The following is a 19,778-nucleotide window of genomic DNA, read 5'->3' on the forward strand; positions in this document are numbered from 1 at the left end:
ACAAATCAAGTTGAGCCGTGTAAAAATTAATAAATTAAGCAATGTACACTAAATTCGCTTCTAGGGCCCATCTGGGATTAGGGGTCCTGAACCTAAGATGCATTAGTTTTACAGTGGTACCTCGGGTTAAGTACTTAATTCGTTCCGGAGGTTCGTTCTTAACCTGAAACTGTTCTTAACCTGAAGCGCCACTTTAGCTAATGGGGCCTCCTGCTGCTGCTGCACCGCCGGAGCACGATTTCTGTTCTCATCCTGAAGCAAAGTTCTTAACCTGAAGCACTATTTCTGGGTTAGCGGAGTCTGTAACCTGAAGCGTATGTAACCTGAAGCGTATGTAACTCGAGGTACCACTGTACAGTGGATCAGTCGCTGATACAGTACATACACACAAGCTTAAGGAAGCAGCTGCACCTCCTCTAGCTGAAAGCATAAACTTAAACTTCCCTGGGTCAATGGACTCTATATTTCACACAAAGTGGTCCTGTTTACCTCATGCTTTGGATCTTTCTCTCTTCCCACCCCCCTCCACCCCATTTTAAATCACCAAGTGAACAGAGTACTATTTAGTTGAGGGTTCAGGAGTGTCATTTCAGATTATGGTGAGAGAGAAGGGAGATTTATAGTAAAAGGTTCCCCTGTCTGGTGTTCTTCAAATGTAAGGTTGTAGAACAGTATGCTGTGGCTATTAGGACAAGCACTTTGTCTCAGAAGTGAGGGGACCTGCACTTTGGGTATTCAGGTAAAGTGAAAATAGACCCGTATGTAACAGGAACTTGACTGTGTCTACTTGGAGGTAAATCTGGCAGTTTTCAATGGGGTTTACTTAAGTGTGCGTAAAGGTAAAGGGACCCCTGACCATTAGGTCCAGTCTTGGACAACTCTGGGGTTGTGGCACTCATCTTGCTTTACTGGCCGAGGGAGCTGGCATACAGCTTCCGGGTCATATGGTCAGCATGACTAAGCCGAGCCAGAACAGCGCACAGAAACGCCGTTTACCTTCCCGCTGGACTTATTTATCTACTTGCACTTTGACATGTTTTAGAACTGCTAGGTGAGCAGGAGCAGGGACTGAACAACGGGAGCTCACCCCATCGCGGGGATTCGAACCGCTGACCTTCTGATCAGCAAGCCGTAGGCTCTGTGGTTTAGACCACAGTGCCACCTGCGCTCCTTTAAGTGTGCACAGGTGTGCAGTTTCAACACCTGCCACCCAGTACCCACAGAACTGTGAACTGGCCACAAGTAGAAGCTCCATCAATACATGGATCACATGTTGATCCAAACAGTGGAGGAGCTGCTCCCTGGTGGCCCCACCTTTTCTAAATGATACCGCTGGCTGTGATTTCACCCTAGAACTGAACTAAATTATTTCTTTCCAGTTCTTGGTGCATCAAAACACATTGAAGAATTTTTGTTTATTTGCTGTGATTTCAGCTGTTGAAGCAATAGCACCTTACATTTGAAGCACATTGTTTCCCCCGAAGGATTCTGTTAAGGGTTCTGGAATTGTAGCTCTGTGAGGCTTCCTGCTAATCAACCCTCTACAATTTTATCTAAATACCAGTTTATGATATATTATTTGTTCCGCAGCTTTTTTTTTAACATTTCAAATATAAGCCATCCTAAATGAATAAAAGCTAGGGTGGAAATGATGATTATGATAATGTGTATACAATTTCTAACAGGGCTGGGAAATAACAAGGAAGGAAAATAGATCTGTGCATTTCCCACATGTTTAAATTATGAGCGCTTAAAGCAGTTATGAGGTAAATGAATAGTAAATGATCTACTCCAAAATATGGCATATAACAAGCTTATGTTCTTGATAACATGTTTGACCACCTTCTAAGGCAGAAGATGGAAATACAAGATTTAATTTGATTAAATGATTAAAGAAAGCCCACACTTTCAAAGTATATTTATGTATGGTGTTAGGGCTGTGATTATAGAAGCTGTGGGACCAGTTATTCCATGTTAATTCAGAATAAAATGATGTGTTCCATCTTTACATCTTGCCACAAACTACTGTCCAGCTCTGACCCTCCTTTATGGCCTCCTTTTTGCTGGGATAATCTGCTTCTAATACTGTACTTAAGAGAAGATGTCTTGTTTCCTCACCCTCATCAAGGCATGAGGTCTTGGAATTTGCCCATCCCAGCATAGAGGAGCCTCCTTAAATTTGCAGTGGCACGCCTCCTCCCGCATATCTCCTGGGGTCTAAAATAAACTAGAATCAAGTCCCAAGTACAATGCTATGCTTTGGCTCTCTGTTTTCCAAAAGGGAACCAGCAGAGGTTTTCTTTTCTGTGTGGGTGTGGTCGTCTCTTTTTAAGTTCTTATTCAACTATTTCCCCAGAGATCTGTCTGATAAGAAGTGATTTATGTGTTCATTTTCTTAAGTGCATTTTTGTCAGAACAGGAGCTAGTTAATTTGCATGATCAAAAGGGCTTTGTTTAAAATCCTAAATACTTGTTTGTGTCTGTCATGGGGAAGCTTGGCCAGGGGACTTCCAGGCTTTTCCTGCAGTTAAAAGAATAGTCAGAAATCCTAAACCTAAGGGCTACATATAACAAACGTGCTTAGGGCTAAGATCCACATTTTTTTCTGACTTGAGTCATCCTGAATGCTTTCTCCCATCTCCAACCACTGCTCACATCTCTATTGACTTTATTTTACTCTGCCTTAGTGCCAAACCACTTGTTGGCATCAGTCTGTCTGAGAGACAATGGAGTGCACCTGTAGGGAGGGGTTGAAGTCAAACTGCTGCATTAGCAGCACTGAAGTGACCTCCTTGGAGGTCCTGGGCTGCCCAGAGGACAATATCTATCCTCTCCACCTTGCTGATGTGGTCCAAAGGAAATCAGAGCAATATGTTTGACTCCAGCTTAGCTACCGGAATTGTCAGAAGAAGGTGTACAAGGCACTATCCAACTATTTTAGGGACTACACTCCAGATTTTTGTATGGTTTATTCCTTAGCCTTTCCTTCTCCCAAATATATCCTGCAAGGCAGCAGAGATTTAGGATCAAAGGTTTCTGTCTTCTAGATAGGTTATCTTCCCAGGTTGATGAGCCCCATCTTTTCATACTCATCAGCTACCCTCACCTGGTTTAGCCGGCCAGTCGAAGCCGTTCTTGGGATGTGGCTGCTGTCGCATGCTGACAGTTTCTAGGATCCACAGGTGAGGGCAGGGTGGGGACCAAGATGGACAAACTACCCCAGAAGGAGAACAATGTGTCCCCAACCAGAGGTACTACGAGCACCCCTAACACCCTCCCACACTGCTTTTCATCATATGTGATAATCCCAGATAAAGTAAAAGTAGAACTTTAGGCTGTTGAAGGAAAAACATGAAAGTCTTGTAAGACTACTAACACATTCCTGTAGCAGAAACAAGTGTAGAAGCATACAAAAAGGACCAGGCCAGGCCATAGGCTGAGCAATCCTTCACCAGGGCTTAACAATAAACTTGGGGGTTTTTTGTGTTTGGCTTATCTCTGGAATATGTAAAGCAACCTGATACTGTCCCTGACAACAACCAGGCTTATCCATTCCCATCAGTGATTAAGGTACAAGGCCTTTACCTCAGACAGAGGATGTGGTGTCTAGGCAGCCTGGGGGCTTTCACCTGGTTGGTTGGTTGGTTGGTTGGTTGGTTGGTTTGCTTGTTTTATTTTTGCTAGTTAATAACTGAACCAGTCTATTTTATTCCTAAGGTTCATTTGAACAAGTCATCTCAAACTAACTGCTCAGTAAAATCCTTCTGCAGGACACCTAGCTGTACTTTGTATCAGTCAGGCAAAATGGCTAGGATTGTGTAGGCTGATTTGTACGGATCATTCTGCTTCATGACAGAGATCTTGGTTAGATAGTCATTCTAAGATTCCATTTGTATCAAAGCCCTTCTTTAAATACTATTTAAAGATGCAGTTAAATTAAAAAACCTTTTGATTGAAGGTGTTCCAATTAGCTGAGCAGCAGTTGTTTGTTTGTTTTTTAAGCGTTAATCATTTTTAATTTTATGTATTTATTTATACCTTGCCCTTCATACCACCTCCTAGGGTGTGTCACAACAAACAACATAAACAGAGAAAACAAATGCAAATTAATAGCTAGAAAAGCCTGCAGTCCTCCAGGCTGGACCTATAATTATTTAAAGGTATTAAAAAAAAATTAAAACACCCTTCAGTTGGTGCTGAAGTTTGGAAGAGAGGATATTCCATAGCCATGATGCTAATGATGAGATGGTCCTTTGGCAGGATATTGTTTTTTGACCTCTGCCAGTGATGGCATCCTCAAGAGGGTCAAGCAGGATTGTATAGGGAAATGTGTTACTTCAGATACTTGAGTCCCAAGCTTAATTGAAGTTTGTCTGTCTGTACCAGAATCCTGAATTAAGCTTGGTGACTAATAGACAGACAGTGTAGATAATTTAACAACCAGTGTAATGTTGTCTCTTGCAGACATGCTTGTCAATTCATTCTTGCTGCAGTTGCCTGATTGTCTTCAAGGGTAAAAGGTAAAGGTACCCCTGCCCGTACGGGCCAGTCTTGCCAGACTCTAGGGTTGTGCGCCCATCTCACTCAAGAGGCCGTGGGCCAGCGCTGTCCGAAGACACTTCCGGGTCACGTGGCCAGCGTGACATCGCTGCTCTGGCGAACCAGAGCCGCACACGGAAACGCCGTTTACCTTCCTGCTGGTAAGCGGTCCCTATTTATCTACTTGCACCCGGAGGTGCTTTCGAACTGCTAGGTTGGCAGGCGCTGGGACCGAACGACGGGAGCGCACCCTGCCGCAGGGATTCGAACCGCCGACCTTTCGATCGGCAAGCCCTAGGCGCTGAGGCTTTTACCCACAGCACCACCTGCGTCCCGTCTTCAAGGGTAGCCCCATGTAAAGTTAGTTGCAATAATTCAGCCCATATGATACCAGGGTGTGGATAACTGTGCCCAGGCTATCTGTGTCCCCCTGTCCAGGAATGGCCATAGCTGGCAAACCAGCTGTAGCTGTAAAAAGCCATGAGTCACTGAGGTCACCTGGTCCTCTAGCAACAGAGCAGAATCATACACACCTCCTTGATGTAGGGTGACATTTTGCCTTTACTCCTGAGGCTTCCCATCCCAGTTATAAAGGTAATGAAATTGCTGCTTTTTAATTCAGAACTTGTTTTCATCTTTGGCAGAAATGGGGGTAAGTCCTAATTCTATTTATTATCTACTTTCACAAACTTCTCAGAACCTATGTGATATCCATACTACATGACCTAGTTTAGACATCCCAGTTCTATAAATTAGCCACAGTAATAATGTGTGTGTGTGTGTTTCTGTGTTTCTGCCCAGTTTCGAACAGGGGACCTTTCGCGTGTGAGGCGAACGTGATAACCACTACGCTATAGAAACTAGCCACAGTAATACCCTGGCAGATTCTCTCTTGGTTTTGTATACTGCCATGAGCACTCACACAAAATCACTAAACAAAATTATTAACTCCTCTTCTTCAACAAATCCCCCATTGCTTCACAATATGGGAAGAATATAGGATTCTTGGATAGTTCTAAGGAGCTTCTAAAGGAATGAGTGACAATTACTGATTATCACGAGAACACTAGATCACAACATTTTGGCTATTAATAAATTATTAGACAAGGATCCGTAGTGTTATGATAACAAATTCAAATAGTGGGGAAAGTATAGTTTTACCACCCGGATTATGTGAACAAAATAATGGTTGGAATGTGCTGTATGCATATGAATGATGATCCTGGAACATACCCCTGGAATCTTCAATGGGACCTTATGAGAAAATGTGGTTTTAGGATTATTTAGTATGCTTGAAATGTTACTGCTCTTATAGCCATGAAACAGTCCGCAAATGGGCAATTAAGAAAAGAAAAGAAAAGTTATGTCTAATAAACTCAGAGTCAGTATTTCCTTCCTCTAGTATAAAATGCAGAACTCCTAGAGCCAAGCTAAAAAACAAAATTCAAGAGAACTATTTAACATGCGTGCTAATAGAAGTGCCTGTGAGGGGCCAACTATTTATTGGCTGTGGGAAACAACAGTATAGTTGCTCATGTTTTCAGATAAATGTGAAACCCTGAAAGAGAGCCAAAGCTAAATTGCAAAAGGAATGCTGATTTACCCATATGTAAACACAGCTGTCAATGGTGAAATAGCAGTAGAAGTTTAAAATGAAACACAAGATGTTACAAGCAGACTTTGTTCTGATGTATCTGTTAAAACTACATCAACTCAGCTGCAATTTTGACAATGTCTAGCAGACACAGGAAATAGTTGCAGCATACAATGACCATTTGCAGGCAACATACATTCATCTTTGAGATTTCATGTCTGGATTAGGAGCGGGGTAGGTTTGCCCTCTGCTGGCTATTGTATGCAAGTTCCGATTCAAAATTTTAAGGATAGCTAATTCTCAAGAGCCTGCTTAAGACATTACACTCATCTTATGCCACATTCACACATCGTGGAAAACCATAAATCATGGCTTGTGATGAAAAAAATGTACTGGTGCACACATAGCTGAATGATTCCCTTTTTGTTCCACCCTTACTCAAGGCAGGAACAACAAACCACAAGCCTTGGTTTACAATGATGTGTGAAGCAATGCTCATGGTTTGTTTCTTTCCAGAAAAAAACAGGGTGGTAAGACAAGGTTTGTTCTTGGCATATTGATCGTGGTTTGAGGCATTAATGCTTCTTAATACTAGTAACTAGAAACTGTAAGAAGGGAAAGTGCTCACACCCTCATTGCGGATTTCCAACAGGCATCTGGTTGGCTAATGTGAGAGCAGGATGCTGAACTAGATTGGCCATTGGCCTGATCCAGCAGGTCTCTTCTTGTTCTTGTGTTAGGATAAAAAAAGTGAGTGCTGGTTCCCACATCACGTTAAGCCGATGCTTATTGTTTATTGGTCCTGGCTCAAGGAAGGGGAGAGTAAAATGGGAGTGATTTTGCAGCGGGCAGTATCATGCTGCTTACTCATTATGCCATGAATAATGCCTTACACCATGACAATGTTGTTTTTCTTGTGCGGTGCTACAGGCAGAATCATTGCTTCCCAGAGCGAAGGCCCTTCCCACTAGAAAAGTCAAATGCCACACAACACAGGCAGATACATGCTGATTCCTACGCAGAAGTGTCTTCCACTTAAAGTTGTATAACAATGAATTATTTAAAGTATTTTTTCTGCCTTCAATTTGACGAATGCAAAATAAACACTGAAAACATCATAATGGGGAGGGGACTTCTTTTTCAAGTAACAGCAGCTAAATCGGTAAGGACTTCAGTTGCAGGCCTATGACACCAATTTGCATGAGGTAAGTCATATGAATACATGCAAATTTAGGCTGACTTTCAAAAGGAAAGAGGAGAAGGGGCAAGAGAGCTGAGGACCCCTCTCTGAGCTACCCTCCAATAATGACCTGGCAACAAACGTTAAGGAGAACAAGAGTTTAAGGCGCTATACAGAAAAGTGTATTTATTCAGGGCCAGTCTGGAACACAACTGTGCCTTGGTTCTGATCTCATGATTGCTACCTCACACCTAAACACGCATTGAAAAAATATCTACTCTTTTATCAATGAGCCATCCTAATGGGAAATTTAAAAAAGGCAGATTGAATGAAATCTTTATTGTTATGACTGATGACCAGCATTCAAAGGCAGGTCAAGTTTTTAAAGAGTTTAATAGTAATATTAATTTATATTGTGAATCCAGTTGCAGGTCTTGTCTGCACTGTTGACTCTCTTCTATCTGCTGCAGATATTGGTACTGTCTATAAAGTATTTGCTTTTGGGGTTGTCAGGCTGTTACTTAGGCTGTGTTCACACTCCTATTTACTATGCATTCACTGTGTTTGCAGTGCTGGTTTTTGTTGTTCACATGTTGTCTGCGATGCATATGCATCCCGTACTTTGAAATAAAATACTAGTGTTTGATGCACTGTTTCTCAAACTATCTTCTCTAGGGCAGTAATGTGAGCACAGTTTTAGAGAACATACATCTGCTTCGGTTCTGCAGAAGACAAGACACAATGGCTTCTTCTGCACACTCCTCCCTTAGCTCTGTTGCCTGCGTGTTGTTGTCCTACCATAACAAGCAGGGCTCCACAGCAGGTTGCGAATCAGGCCAACGGCCCATCAAGAACGGTCAAGAGAAGACACAGTAGCCTTGCTTCCTCCTGCAGTGGGGAATGTGAAGATATATCTATGTTTCTCTGAGCTGCAGCTTGGCAACTCTAAAGTGGTCTCATGGGCAGTAGTTTTTAAGGTCAAACAAGCAAATATAACTGTGTCAGAGAGGAAGCAGGAAGTCACTACATATTTTGGAGCATGAGAGAAATGTGTTCCCAGTGACCAGTCCCCAGTCAGCAGGCCAGCTGCTGCTTATTTTCATTAGTAAGAAGCATCTTCGTAATTATGAATGGCATAAAAAATAGCTGGATCTAGGAATGCCCCAATAATCTGCAGCATTTGCTTTCTGATGCGATCCATTAGAGTGAAGCGGGCAAGCATCTTGGACTCCTTTTATATCCAATTCTGTCTGATTCAATTGTAATTGGGCAAGATTATCTGTGACTGGATGAGCAAATGCCTGTCCATGCTGTTGGAGAAAAAGGTTGGCAATATAAACTTAAACAGACATTGCAGTCAGTAATTAGCCATGCACGGCACTAGATCAGACAGCCTCTGAGCATACTCAGAGCGCCTTGCCAAAAAAAAAAAGATATGTAGTCATGAAGTTGCCTGCATGGTACAAGGAAAGAAAGCCTTTAGGCACATGCCAAATGCAATATAACTAACTGAGTCTTCTTCTGGGATTCCAGTATATCAATAAACTCATTGGGGGATGGGGTAGCAAATAAGAAGTGAAGTGGGTGTTGAAAACAGAGGGAGTAAAGAAATTAATGGGTGCTAGCCACAGAGGATACACCCTATGTGTGTACAGATGGCAATGATTTAACAATTGCTCATACTATCTGCAGATTGTGCAGGTATGACTGCTTGTGATGTCTACATTTAGAAAACCCCAAACTGTAATGCCTGAATTGTGTGCCTAGCCACTAACTGAAGGTGGCAGCAACACTTTATAGTATTATCTGGTTCCCACTAGTGAGAAGTCCCAGGGCTGAACAACCCAGTATTAAAGACTTGTGGCATTTGTGTAATATTTTGCTTATTTGCAGATATATAAATAGAGCTTAAGTGAAGGCAAGAAACGTGTGCCATTATCAGATCTGCTACCATGTATCAGAACTACAGAAAGAAATGCCTTGAACCTAGTGTTCTGGGGCATACATTTTCCAATTTCCGAAAAGAATGGATGTCAACTGCAAATAAATAAATAAACCTTGGTAGTTTCAAAGTGTTTAGCTTTACTTACTAAATGCAAATAAATAAGCATCACTCTCTGGGCTATGCAATTTACACTAATTCAAAACTTTCTAGAAAAAACACACCCCACTGAAAAATGCTTCCCATTCTTCAGCTAATCTCAAGTCTGTCTGGATTGTCCTTCACATTCTGTTCCCCAAAAGGTTTTATTTCTCCACCCAACAAACCTTTCTCCTCAGTTTAGACAAGGGTGGGGAATCAGAGGCCCTGGGGCTGAATGTGGCCCTCTGTGTCTTTCAACCAGGCCCTCTGGACATTCCAAAGCCACACCCCTACTCCTGAGTATTTTTACTCTGATTATGCTTTTTCCTTGCCTGGAAGGAGATCTGTGAGCAAATTCACATACCTTCCTCCATCCATAGGATGGGTATGTGTGTTCTGGTGGTTGGGTCTTGCTTTTGGGTTTCTCTTAGGCATCTGGTTGGCAACTGTGAAAACTGAATGCTGGACTAGATGGCCTGATCCAGCATGCTCGTCATATTTTCATGTCCATCCACTTTTGCTTCTGCCTCCTGGCCCCCAGCCCAGCATGCATAAGGTTACCAGATTTTTTTCAATGAATCCGGGGACACTTTTCAACTTCAATGGATTTTGCCAGGGGACTGATTGGCAAATCCGGGGACTGTCCCCAGGGAAGGACGTCTGGTGACCTTAATCATGCAGTCCCTGAAAGATTAACTAATAATAATAATAATAATAATAATAATAATAATAATTTTTTATTATTATTTATACCCCACCCATCTGACTGGGTTTCCCCAGCCACTCTGGGCAGCTTACAACACACATTAATAATTTCTCAATACAGGGCTGTCTTCAGATGCCTTCTAAAAGTCAGACAGCTGTTTATTTCCTTGACATCTGAGGGGAGGGTATTCCACAGGGCAGGTGCCACTACCAAGAAGGTCCTCTGCATAGAATGTGACTCTGGACCAAAAAAATAGTTCCCTATCACTGTCACCTTCCAGCCCTCCTTGAACTTTGATAGCTTGCCTTTCAGTGATTTTGCACCAAGAAACCATTTTCTGGCAATTAGCCCCCACATCGACTGGATTGACTTAGCCCTTCAAGAAACACACACATCCCTTTCTCAACTCCATGACTGCTCAACCACAGAGATACAGTTATTCAAAACCTACGTCAGCATTTCCTCGTGATGTGTGAGGGAGAGAATGAACTCTTAAGAGATGGTGACAAGAACAATAATTTTGAAAAATAAGAGGCATACAATTCAGAGGTGCCAACTTGAATGAAATATTGTGGGGGCCAGGTAAGCCATGCCCCACATAATTGATCACACAATGTGGTGCATGCACACTATTTGAATGGCAATTCCTATCAACGACCCCTAGGAGTTGGTTCCTGTGGTACAGTTCTCCTTATGACCCCCCGGGGGGAGGGATAGAGAGGATACTAATCATTGATGAAAAATGTTGTTTAGTCATTTAGTCGTGTCCGACTCCTCGTTACCCCATGGACCAGAGCACACCAGGCACTCCTGTCCTCCACCGCCTCCCGCAGTTTGGTCAAACTCATGTTAGTAGCTTCGAGAACACTGTCCAACCATCTTGTCCTCTGTCATCCCCTTCTCCTTGTGCCCTCCATCTATCCCAACATCAGGGTCTTTTCCAGGGAGTCTTCTCTTCTCATGAGGTGGCCAAAGTATTGGAGCCTCAGCTTCACGATCTGTCCTTCCAGTGAGCACTCAGGGCTGATTTCCTTAAGAATGGATACGTTTGATCTTCTTGCAGTCCATGGGACTCTCAAGAGTCTCCACCAGCACCATAATTCAAAAGCATCAATTCTTCGGCGATCAGCCTTCTTTATGGTCCAGCTCTCATTTCCATACATCACTACTGGGAAAACCATAGCTTTAACTATACGGGCCATGGATGAAAAAGGAGAGGATGTTAATTCTTGATTGTGTTTTCCTTCCTCCTGAACCGGCTAAGCGAGAGGGTTTTTGGAACAGCGAGTCTCGGCCCCGACAAAAGCGCCGACCTTTGGGAAAAGGAATACTTTCAGTTTCCTTTCCTCAAGACAAAAATCGACGGGGGAGGAACTTTCCCTCTTTCTCTCTTCTTTGTCTTTTATTGGGCGACATCCTGAGGCCGAGTCCATCTGTTTACTTCAACCTGGTGGTTGAGAAAAAGGGGAAAGGTAAGTCAAGGGACAGGTTGGTTCCTTTCCTGCGCAAGGAGGTTCCTTTCCTGCGCAAAGGAAAAGGCTCTGGGCGTCGCCTTCCTCGGGTCACCATTTTGTACCTGATAGAAGGGACCGTCTCTTGATTCCCACCGATCCGTTTTAAAACGCGCGTGTCGTGCCAAGTGCGTAAAGTATCACTTGCTCCGGAGAGTCCTGGTTATCTCCTGCTCATGGGCATGGAGGTCCCCCGTCTCCTCGGAGGGCGCACGGTCCCACTAGAAGCCCCTTGTTCTCTCTGTCCATGAAGCAGACAAGCACTCCGGGAGAAACGCCCTTCCAGTCTGCGCTCGGCTCCCTCTCGCCACAGACTCCGGAGGCGCCTCTTAACGCAGCAAACAAATCCGAATCGGCGCTGCGTCAAGAGACCGGGGAGAATCGAGCCTCTGCCTAAGCAACTGGGGATGAGGGACGCCCAATAAACTGGTTTAAGGGCAAAACAAAATGAAGACACGTCTGTTGCGGGCAAGATTTATCTGTCTTCCCGTCCGTCTACTCCTCCCCCGTCACTCAATACGAAGGGGCAGAAAAGGGCACCACGCATCTGAACGCCATTCCCTCTTCCTGCTCTTACTTATGTGGGGCCAGAGCTCTCACAAGCTGTTTCAGATCTAAAGAAACAAGTTGTGCTCACTTTCCTCAAGCGATAAAGTCAGTTCTTCCTCCCCTGGTAAGCGGTCTGAATAAAGGTAGCAAACTTTTTAGGAACACACCCTAAAACCTTTTAGCTGAAAACTGTAGGGTGTGTTCATTTCCTACCACTGAGAGTACCAGAAGATCGGCGGCTGCTGAAGTAGAAACACCCGTATCTCTGAAACTAATAGGGCACATCTGAAACAAAGCGAAGTGAATATCCTTGCGCCCAGGATGTTCAGAACAACTCAGGAGATAATTTTGAGTAAGGGGTGGGGGTGGGGGTTGATACCATTGTCAGAGCTACCAACTGAAACGTCCAGCTTTTTATTACAGATATCTGGTCAAACACTAATTTTACTGGAACAAAGGGCTAGCTTCTGTTTGCCACTGGCAATTCAGACTGCCAGTGTGCCATCAATGGGCACAGACAGTTTTTAGCATCTCCAAGACCTGAGGGATCTGGTGGCGTGATCAGAATGTTGGACGGCTAGTGGGGTGGAGTCAGGCTGAAACCCCGACTAAGACATGAAGGCAATCTTGGGCCAGTCTCTTTTATCTTGACCTAACCTACCTCACAGGGTTGTTGTATGGATAAAATAAATGGTGGTGGAGAGCCTGGTATGCTACCCTTTGCTCCTTGGAGGAAGGGTGCAATTGAAATGAAACGAATGAGCTTTCATTCTTTCTGAACACTGTTCACCCCCACCCCTAGTTTATTTGTGACTCTTGCTAATCTAAATTAAACTGAAGCCATCCATGCTCCTAAATTCACATTGGAATCTCACTTTGGCCACAGCTGGGTACTCAAAGTAAATATAGAAGGATACCCATATAAGTTACTAATAGTCACACAGAACACCTAAAGCTGAGTAGAAGTAGGAAGTAGGAAAATAGCAGCACAATTCTGCAGCCTGATCTGAGGTTAGAGATTTATCAAGCCTCAGACATGTTTTTCTTCTTCTAATGGGACCTTTCTGTTTATATGCTATACAGTTCTTTACTTTGAGCTTGAAATTCTTCTTTAAATAGCAATGTCATTTATTGCTTTCATTGACTTTTTTGTGTTCTGATACTTCTTGCTTTGTTTATAGCATGTCTGCTCCAGGTACTTCAGATGAAATTTTTCAGTGGTTCAGAGGCCAAAAAATACAGATTTCTTTGGCAATCAAAGATACTTTCCCTTTCCTCTATCTCCTGCGAGACAAGAAAAGAATCTCCGAAGAAGATTTTAAGGTGATTATTATAGGCATTGAATTTATTTTTTAAAACCCTATCTGGACACATGAAGTTCATCTAAACTAAGAGTGTGAAATCTTTGTCCCTACAACCAGAAAGGTTTTCTGGTGGAGAACAGCATGAGAGGCAGTGCAGTATGGTGAACAGGGTGCCAGACTTGGATTCAAAGATCTGGACCCCAACTTCACTCAGTCAGGGTTAGACTAGATGATCCTCAGGATCCCTTCCAATTTTATGATTCTGTGAAGAAGTTCACTGGGTGAACATAGGCCATTTGCACTCTCCCAGCTTAACCTTCCTCACAGGATTCTGGGAGTAGCCTCCACTCATCGCTCCTGAGTTTCTTTAGGAACAGTTGGTATAAAAATGCTCTAACAACAAAAAAACTTTGCACGGAAGGAGAAACCTTACTAGTTAGTGGGGGATGTGAGCCACAGGAAAAAACAAAGAAGACTAACCCCACAACAGCAGCCGATTGTGGCTTGTTTCTGAAGAACAAGTGGCCAAATGCCTTGAGGCTTTCTCTGGCATTGATAAAAAGCATAGGAAAGGACATTAGCTGGTGTGAGGGAACCTAGGGAGGAAGGGTATTTGAATCTGGCAAAGGAAGTTAAAACTGCCTTGACAATTTTTGCTTCCTTTGATTGTACTGGGATAACCACCCAAGTAATCTGCTGTTAGATCTGGTGGGAAATAGGAAAGCTACTTTGCATTTTCTCTCTAAAAATGTTTTAAAAGCCTGTATTGTTTCTTTCTAGAAATGGTGTGCTAAGGTAATTGCAGAACCAAATGATATTTCTAAAGTGGTATACGATGTCCTTGAGAGCATTCAGACCAATGTGTTAGCAATAAAGGAGATCTTCTGCAAGGAGAACCTGGAAGCATATCAAAATTTACAGCCATTATACAAAAGCCTAGAAAATGGTAAGTTATCTTGTTGGCTGTGCTAAACCAATCAAATAAGCCTTAAAGATAGAAAAGTCATCAGCATTTACTGAGAAATGGTAGTCAGTCAGTCTTTGGGCCACAAAATCCTGTAGAAGCCATGCATTCACTTTGCCTCTGCCCTCTGCCTGTCTCCTGGGATATAATAATAATAATAATAATAATAATAATAATAATAATAATAATGTATTTTGTTTATTTTTTCCAATAGATTGCCTTTTATTGTGACAAATATCAACGTGATTTGCAAAGTAAAATGAGTACCCTTAAATAATTAAACATGAACCAGAATAGTCAAAACTCAGTAAAGCCAATACTAAGAATTAGTGTCTAGGAATGTCTGTAGTTTTTACCAACAGGTGGTATGTCTGCAAGGGGAGATAATTCCATAATGTGGAGGCCATAGTGGAGAGGGTCCTTCCAGCCACCACAAGGTGTATGCTTGCAGGACATATAATGATTAGAAAAGGCCTTCAGCGATGACAGGGAATGGGCAGGCCCATATTAAAGGCGACACACTTTCAGGTCACCTATGTCAACAATAAAACCTCAACTCAGTAGCAAAAAGGCAACCAATATATGTATATTTTTATGAGCTGAATACAGTGAAAGATTAAAAGCCATGGGGATGTGGAAAGTGTGTGCATGAACTTAACAGTTCAAAGCTGGTGATGCCACCTTAGAAGAACTAAGGACACTGTTAAGATTGTGCCAACCTTACACCTGAACTTTACTTGAGGCTCTCAGCTCTTTTATAAGCTTCAAATAATTTACAATTCATTTTAGCCATTTAATTTAACAATAAGGTGGCAATGCCCTTGTTTTCCTAACACGTGTCCTCTTCAGTTCTCCAGCATGCTCAGAATAGTCCTGCCGCAGAACCTGGGAGCAGCAAAGTACTCCAGGGAGAAATGAAGAAACCTGCGTCCCCTGGGGAGCAACAGAGTGAGTTCAACAAAAGTCCGTAAATGAGGGACAGAGCATCCTGTTTCACTACCGCATTCTTGATTATTTGTGCTAATAAAGCTATCAGGACAGTCACATGTAATCTTGCTTTCAGTGAGTTTGTGCCTGCAAAGGTTTGGGGCAGTCACAGTGTTTTGTTTTCACTCTGACATGAATGCACACTTCGTACCACATCCTCTTAGCAGGATCAATAATCTGGTAAGACCACTGTCATTCTCTGGAAGGCCGAACTATGGGTATTGTAACAGCTGACATACATTTCTTGATTTCATCTAGGAAAAGGCATGCAGAATAATGAAATACAAGATTTGAGTGTCGAGGTCCGAACACTGAAAGTACGCTGTGGAAAAAGTAAAGGTGTTTTATATAAGAAAAAATTCATAGCAGGTAACCATTGTGTTGGAATAATATAATTATACATGGGATTGCATCTGCTAAAGGAATGTGATACCAACAGCAGATGAAAATATTTTGGTTGTGCAATAGCACAAGGCCTGGCCATGTTGCCCAGAATGCCTGGCTTTGAGAAGAAGGAGCCTCTTGGCCTTTTCTCCGTGTCCAAGTGCAAAGGAGATATTGGAGAAGCCCTCCTTAAGCCCTGTGCAGAAATTCCTTTCCAGCATTCATTCTAGGGCTGTGCCCCTCTGATCTGCCCCATAGCTCTCATTTGGGAGGAGGGTGTCAGGTTGACCCCCCTTGGATCAACACTGGGACCCCCACCCCACCTAGCATTTAAGCTGCTTACAGAGACTCCAATCCTGCCTGGTCTATGCTATTGCTTTGCAAGCAGTTTCTCTGCCGGGAAGCCTCTAGCAAAGGAATTCCCTGCAGCACACAGGATAGGTGCTTCCACTGAATAACTGCTCAACAGAGGTGCTAATCCTGCTCCTTTGCAAGTGGCTTCTCCCAGGAAGCAGGCTCAGGTAGCAGGCGCCTTCCTAATCCCAGACGTCAGGGTAAGTCAGGGTCTTTTATTGTGATTTTCCTGCATGATGTCCACCTCTCCTTTCTGCCTAATGCCCCACCCCTTGACAACCACCGATTGCTCTGGGCCATCCAACCTGACCTCTAGTGATCTGTGTTTGTTGGTATCTAATTTGTCTGATGCCAGAGTCCCTCCTAATATGACAGTTTGTGTCCAAGACTTGGCCAACTCTGGTGCACAGCCCTAGTTCATGACACAATCTTTGTTCATATCTTTTTTCCTAAGTAGATATTGGAAAAGAATCTCCTGTTGGCGGAATTTCTTTCTCTCTTCAGTGAAATTTGCCAGATGGGATAAGTGAGTCACATTGATGTGGCTTATCTGTTTGTCATAGGAGAGTCACAGAAATGTATCAAGGATTCCGATGGAAAATGGTTCACACCATCAGAATTTAAGGCTAAAGGAGGATATAAAAGTTCAAAAGGCTGGAGAAGCTGTATCCGCTGTGTTGGGGTTTCCTTAGAAACATTAATCAAGGTATGCTGTTCACGTATAAAAATCTGTTAAAAAATCAGTTTTTACTTGTAATGCCAAAGAATTTCAGGTGATAACATCAAGGCTTTCCAGTTATCCATACATTGTATTCTTATGACTGGTATAATATCCTGCATCACGTGTGAATAATTTTCATGCACCGTTGTTGCATGAAAGAAACATTATTCAAGTATGGCCACCTTAAGATCAGTAGCAAAGTGTCCTGCAGAATGACATGTCCTCCTACTGACATTTAAAGAATGATTTATAGTAAAGTGCTACTTATGGATCTAATTTATTTTGAGTTCATTTTGAGTGCCTCAGAGTAAACCCAACACATGTGATTGTTTCAGTGGGGAGAAATACTGAAGCCACAACCGGAATCCTCAAGAATGCAGAAGGTACATAATTACTAGACATTCTTACCAGATGGCTGTGTTTTCCACATATATGGCACACACATTATTCCTTAAGATATTTCTGTCCCGCCCCCCCCCCCCGTTGCACAACAGGGGGTTAGGCGGTCAGGTTTGCCGCCCAAGGCAAATGGCTTGACCTGACCTCATGGATGGGCTTCACACATGCAACATATGAGGGGAGGAAATCCAAAACAGGCAGCAGAGAGATCCTCTTTACTCAGAGCTGAAATGCCAACCATGGCCATTACTAGTGCTACCAATGGTGGTCTATCAGTGGTGAGAGCATTTACAAGGGCACACTTGATTACACACCCTCACCTTAGTGCCCAAGACATGTTGCATGCATTAGCTTCCTGCACCTCTCGTTTCCACAGAAATATTGAATTGAGAAAAGAGGAAGGATCACATTTAAAGGAAACTACTAGAGGTTATCAGTTGAAGCCAAAATAAGAAAGTCTGTTTCAAATTATATTTTCTTCCCCACACCATTACATGTTTTGATGATGTTGATATACCTGCCAACTGAATATTCTTTATTAAAGTATTTTTAAACCTCCTTTCGGGGAATATTGACAAGAAATACCACATATTACAACCTCTGTCTCTCTCTTATGCTTTCAATAATTTTATTTTTCACAGTGACAGGTGTTGTTTTTTCTTCTCCATTTCAGCCAGATGACCTATGTGCTGTGTGCTGTGAGGCGAGAGGTCACTGATACACTGCAATTCATGTCCCAGATCTTTTCAGGAAGATTGTTGAGAAAAAGTTGACAGGCGATGGTAAAATAGAACCAAATCAAGCAATGATCTCCATATATATCAAAGTGAATGCTATGATATCTTCTCCCTTTAGGGTTTGGTAATTTCAGTAGATGGAAAAGTAGAGGAAGATAAATTTGTTAAGAAATTTTGGGAAGTGTTTTCTATTCTGTAAGCAATTACTTATGTTCCGTCTTCACACTTGTGAGCCATCCATCCCAAAAGGTGCTAACTTGCTTGCTGTTTTTAAAACCTCTTAACTTTACCCTATGCTTTCATTTTAAAGTTAAGTGCCTATGACCCAGATAGACTGAAAACTTAGCAGTAACCTTGATACCAAGCCAAAATGTCCTTAGCAACTCTGTTTAGTGACAGCATATTTGAAAGTATGTGTATATGTGTATGCATTTGGAGGGGCTTTTTGTTTGTTTCCACGGGCTAAGAACAAAGAACTGAGCTTGGGGCTGGTAAATGAGAGGTGTGAAGAATCAAGTTGGAACTCTGAGGCAAGCAAATCTGGACTTTGCTGCTTGCACTGGCCTCATGAAACGAGGAGAGGACAACATTAGGACAACCCTGGATTTGGCCAATGGATTTTGCTGCTTTTGCAACATTATGGCATTCTGGATCCTGTTGGAGAGGATGTTGCTTCCCATCTTTGTCTATGTAAAACCTCTGTCTCAGTGCCATTTGGGAGAAGGCTACCCAGCAAACCTCTATAGACAGGACCAGGGCTAGACATTTAGATACCTGAGGCAAACCACCAAATGGTGCCCCCCACCCTCTGCCCAGGGAAGAAGGGGTGAGTGAAGATGTACACCAGGAACAAGTGGGGTATAAATATTGACATTGGGATCTGCTACGCCTAAGGCAGTCATCTCACCTGACCTCGAGGATGGGCTGGCCTTGTCCATAGCGGCAAATATGTCTGCAATACCTTCTCATGCCTCAGTCTTTTTCTATTTTTGCTTGTTGTTAGGATCCCTGGCTGGGATCCTTTGTATGTATAAGTATCACGCCATCCTTGGTATGTGTATGGATTAGGGTTAGTCTGCTTAGATAGGATGACTCCTTCACTCGAATTTTTATTTACCCTTTTCCAGGGTAAATCTCCACAACAGAAAGGATGCCCAGTCTGTAAATGTTTGATCAGGAAATAAAGCTTTTCAACTTTAGTCTGGCTTTTTGTCTATATACTTCCTTGCAAAGAGAGGTCCTGGATTGTGTGTCTGAGGCCTGGTCACCGTGGCACACACAGCAATGCTGTTGTTTTAAAGTTCACAATCCAGTTCTGACCCTCAAACTGGGTCATAACAATATGAGCCCAAGGCAGGCTCTTATGCACCACCCTCTGCAGCTTAATCTACACCTTATGTCTGCAACCCACAGGCTGAAGGACCCACAGCTGGGTCATCAGGACCCACAGCTGGGTTGTGAGGCCACTCCAGGTGGGTCACAACCAAACTCACCACACCACCATGCAAAGCTGTAGCCTTCTCTTCTCTTTCTTATGTGAGGGTTTCCTCCTCACTTTGGACTGCTCCAGCTTTGCCACCCTCTGTTGGAACCATGCTGCTTGGCTTTGGAAGAGGCTATCCATCCAATTTCAGCAGCCTCACTGAAACAGTGTCATGGAGAGCAGGCTGTGGCAGGAAGCTGAGAAGCCACAGGTCACTTTTCTTCTCCATAGGTAAAAGCAGCTGGAATCAAAAAGAGGATACAACTACAGTGGTACCTCGGGT

General features: G+C 43.0%; 1 protein-coding gene and 1 long non-coding RNA gene across 5 annotated transcripts; one reads left to right on the forward strand and one right to left on the reverse strand.

The window, feature by feature from the left end:
• Positions 1–10,605: 10,605 nt before the first annotated feature.
• On the reverse strand, positions 10,606–11,817 carry LOC310708013. The gene is made up of 2 exons (XR_014526801.1): positions 11,679–11,817; positions 10,606–11,549 (listed from the first exon to the last, which is right to left on the reverse strand). It is a non-coding gene; the product is annotated as an uncharacterized lncRNA (long non-coding RNA).
• Positions 11,434–19,211, forward strand: LOC310708007 (nuclear body protein SP140-like protein). 4 transcript variants are annotated; one of them, XM_083505689.1, is made up of 9 exons: positions 12,150–12,182; positions 13,117–13,173; positions 13,344–13,485; positions 14,247–14,412; positions 15,280–15,378; positions 15,676–15,786; positions 16,719–16,861; positions 17,212–17,259; positions 17,949–19,211. In XM_083505689.1, exons 3-9 carry the CDS (start codon positions 13,345–13,347, stop codon positions 17,991–17,993), a joined length of 753 nt encoding a protein of 250 aa, XP_083361815.1. In that variant the 5' UTR covers positions 12,150–12,182; positions 13,117–13,173; position 13,344; the 3' UTR covers positions 17,994–19,211. The 4 variants fall into 4 exon arrangements, with proteins under 4 accessions (XP_083361816.1, XP_083361814.1, XP_083361817.1 ...); XM_083505690.1 differs by lacking the exons at positions 12,150–12,182; positions 13,117–13,173 and adding an exon at positions 11,434–11,574 and having other exon boundaries at positions 17,917–19,211; XM_083505688.1 differs by lacking the exons at positions 12,150–12,182; positions 13,117–13,173 and adding an exon at positions 11,434–11,574.
• The last annotated feature ends 567 nt before the right edge of the window (positions 19,212–19,778 follow it).

This window comes from Podarcis liolepis (assembly GCF_965112155.1).
Source record: "Podarcis liolepis genome assembly, chromosome: 5".
NCBI classification, from domain to species: domain Eukaryota; kingdom Metazoa; phylum Chordata; class Lepidosauria; order Squamata; family Lacertidae; genus Podarcis; species Podarcis liolepis.